At 31.6% G+C, this 3,671-nt stretch overlaps 1 protein-coding gene across 1 annotated transcript; it reads right to left on the bottom strand.

The window, feature by feature from the left end:
- Positions 1 to 1,463: 1,463 nt before the first annotated feature.
- Positions 1,464 to 2,111, bottom strand: LOC104804829 (agamous-like MADS-box protein AGL75). Its single transcript, XM_010529194.1, has one exon. The coding sequence runs from the start codon at positions 2,109 to 2,111 to the stop codon at positions 1,464 to 1,466; it is 648 nt and encodes a 215-aa protein (XP_010527496.1).
- Between the last annotated feature and the right edge of the window lie 1,560 nt (positions 2,112 to 3,671).

Here is a 3,671-nt window from a genome sequence, read left to right as displayed (position 1 = left end):
GAAAACAAAAACAAAAAACAAAATGACTCTCTTATTCTTAATAAAAAAAACTCAAAATGATATTACCACTGGATCGGTATATCATCATCTTCATCTTCACTCTCATTATCGATCATCATTTTTATGAAGAAAAAAAAATTAGAAAAGAACCAGGCTCTGATACCATGTAGAAATTTGCAGAATGATTTCTTTTATTGATAATCAAAATAACATATAAATAGATGAGAGTCTTACATTGAATAAGTAAAGTAGACATAATAATAAATATTTCTAAATATATATTTTCCGGATTTGATAAGATCTCCAATATACGATATATCTCGTAATATTCTTCAAGATCCGGTATATCTCAACACTCCATGCATTTTGGAGCAACTTGAATTTGCGGATGTATTCAAAGGCTGCCATGGCCTTAACATCTTCATGACAATGAGTTCTCGCATATCTTCCCCATCCCGAGAGCCAGAGAGGCATCGGCGGAGAACAACGATGCCAGAGATAGTTATTTTAGATCATTGATTGAAAACCTCAATAAAATCCGCTAAGATAGTTATTTTATCATCACAGGCCATACCCATATACGATAATGGGCAACACAGAAACTGGATATAAAAAAGGGAGTACTCAGACAACCAAGGTTTTGATCTTCAACTTCTGGGGAAGAAATCTAGATTTGAAACTCTAGTCCACATTCCATTTATTCATCACTGCATCCCCTTCTTCTCAACCCCAAAATCTCAAAATCCACGCAACAAAACACACGCAAAAACAGTTTTGGATTTTGGAAACCAGATTTTGTTGGTTGTAATGCTCTAGGATGATCCGTGATATGACATTTGACTTTGTATTGATTCATTAGTTTATGAATGCATTACAACATTTCAAGCAAGTAACCAAAGAAAATGCAAAGTAGACAAAAGTCAAGACAGATACGAAAGTGAGATCATATGATACCGCCCAGTTATGTGTTCTCGATAATCGCCTTGACAGAGCATGGATGCAATATGCCACATCAGCACGAGGCCTAGTCGCTGAAATAGCCACGAAAATAGCTGCAAAAGAGACAGTATCTTCTTCCTTCTTCTTACCTGTGGCCCGCTTCTTCGGAGATACCCACCTCGTCATCAGTCCCATTCTCTCTCTCCCTCTCTAGCATCTGCAAGTCTGTGTCGAGATTTTTAATCTCTGCAGCCATTTGAACATGCCTTTGCAAGAAGTATTGGGGGCAGTTCAAACAGAGAAAGATCTAACTTTCCAAGAGAAGGAAGTATTCCAAAATTAGCTTGATGTTTAACAAAAAAAAAAATTAAAAAGAGAGAGAGAAGGCAGAACATAACTTCTCCAATTTCCCAGATTTCATCTAACTTAAGCCGAACAACGGAGTAATACTGTAGCAAAACCCTACCAGAAAACCTTACAGAAGAGCAAATTAGCACTAGAAAAGTTCCAAAACAACAATCAAACTAGCCGTTGTTGCCAATTTGGCCACTGATCTCCGTCCCCAAAAACTCAGAATTAGAAAGCCAGGTTTCGCTGAGGTAATCGAAGGGCGCATCCGACAACATAAATGCCTGGTGGTTTCCTTGGAGACCCGATGGAATCGCAGGTTCTTGATTTTCTTGATCGCGACAAAGGTTTCTGCTTTGGTTTTCCTCGGCATTCTTCTTCTGTTTTTGCGTTCCCAGAAACCGAAGCCTCTCCTGAAGAGTCTTCATCTCGCGTCCCAAATTATCCCCGAGCTCCGACAATTTTTCAGCAGACAAAGCATGGAGCTTTTGGGTATTGAGTTCGAAACCCTTCTCTGACTTCGTTTTTGGTAAACAACCCTTCTCTGCCTTCCCCCGAAGTTCGGACAAATTCAGGGATTTCTTTCGTTTCTTGGTGTCGTTCTGTTTCATGTAATTGACGGCCAATTCTCTCACCTTGGACAAATCTCTGGGCCATGTCTGAAGCTCTCCGTCTTTTCCGTAACAGATAACGGCCACTTGGGTTCCACAGAGAGTCGAGAGTTCTTCGGCCTTCTTCATCACCGTCAGCTGTCTCCTTTGGAAACTCGACTTCTTCCTCTGATCGTTCGACGAAGGCGGAGAAGAGACAGAGGATCTCGTCATTCTTTCGGAAGAAAAACGAGTGAAGTAGAGAGGAAGCAGAGAAATGGCAACTGTGAAGACTTACGTGTTATATATAGCGCGTATAGCGCAGACTAAAATTACTTTTAATTTTTTTTTAAAAAAATAGTGTTTATTTTATAATCAAATACAATATATTTTATTTTTTATTTTATAATTATATTTGTAAATGAGATGTTTTTAAGTGTAACATAGGATAATATTATATTTTTTTGAAATAAAGTTATGAATAATTTCCATGTTTATATTTTCGTCGGTTATATTATAGAATTAATAGTTCGAATGTGGAACATCGTAATAATATTTTTAAAAATTTTACGATTCGACGATAGAGTTCAACTTTTGGTTAATCTATGGGTATTTGAAAAATATGGTCAACCATAATCTAGTAAATATAGTTTTAAACAATAAAAGAAATTTAGTTAATATTAGAAATCCCATAATTATATATTTAGATTAATAAATATTTCACAATAAAAATTGGTACAATATAAAATCTTTATAATCTCATCAGTATTAAAATTTTATAGCTATCTATTTAAATTAAACTAATAAAATACAATACTAATCATGTGACTTTTTTATTTATATTTTTACAATTTAAGTCATTATATTATTGATTTTACGAACTAAGATTTGATCTCTTTTATTCTTAAAAATTATATCATATTTTTATTCTATGTATATTTTATTACAATAATATTGATTTAACAACCCGTATAAAATTAATTAATTTTTAATTCATATAAATAAGAGTTAGAGACTCATTTATTGAGTCTTTCATTTAGCTCAATTTGTATCTTATTAAATTTATTTTTTAATTTTTTTATACGTGAAAGATCTATCATCAACCAATACATTATTCATAATAGGAGTTGTAGTTGTAAATAAATGATTATATATCATAACCCGATTTGATAAATCTCTGAAATTTTTTCAAAATAAAACTTAGAGATACCTAGGGGATCCTTACCCAACCAAATTGATATTTCACATTACATTACATGAAAACCTTAATAGTTTCTATGATTTTCGTTAGACCTATTTCAAATTTATAAGAGTTAACGCAAATGTCAGTAAAAAATTATTTATCATATCTTAACGATATTTGTCAAAAAACAAAACGTTAATAGTCATAGTAGAATTTATAAATTTATATGTTATTTTTTAATTGATATTTTTTATATTAATATTATAATATTTATTTATAATTTTATATTTTCTGTTAAAAAAATGATGTTGATACTCCAAATAATAAATAACAGTAAAAACTATATTATTGATATTACATTAGAGAAAGAAACAATTTTAAAAATAATTTTATCTGGAAAGATGAATTATTTTTATAAATCTGTTTCTTTTAATTGAGTATATTAATTTACTATCAAATCGAGTATATTAATTTAGTCGAATAAAGATGAGTACTCAAATCTTCTATACAAAAATAACTGATTATAATATAAATTATGATTAGACTTCTAGTTTATGATTCCGGTAAAGTAAACAAATATTAATGATAAATAGATCAAAAGTAAAGGTTTC

Source organism: Tarenaya hassleriana, unplaced genomic scaffold, assembly GCF_000463585.1.
Source record: "Tarenaya hassleriana unplaced genomic scaffold, ASM46358v1 Cleome961, whole genome shotgun sequence".
Taxonomy (NCBI): Eukaryota; Viridiplantae; Streptophyta; class Magnoliopsida; order Brassicales; family Cleomaceae; genus Tarenaya; species Tarenaya hassleriana.
The sequence above is the reverse complement of the archived record's forward strand: the minus strand, read 5'-3'. Positions and strand labels throughout refer to the sequence as shown.

Bases quoted from the DNA above. Each gene is read 5' to 3' on its own strand.
- LOC104804829 (XM_010529194.1), bottom strand. From the start codon at position 2,111: ATGACGAGATCCTCTGTCTCTTCTCCGCCTTCGTCGAACGATCAGAGG.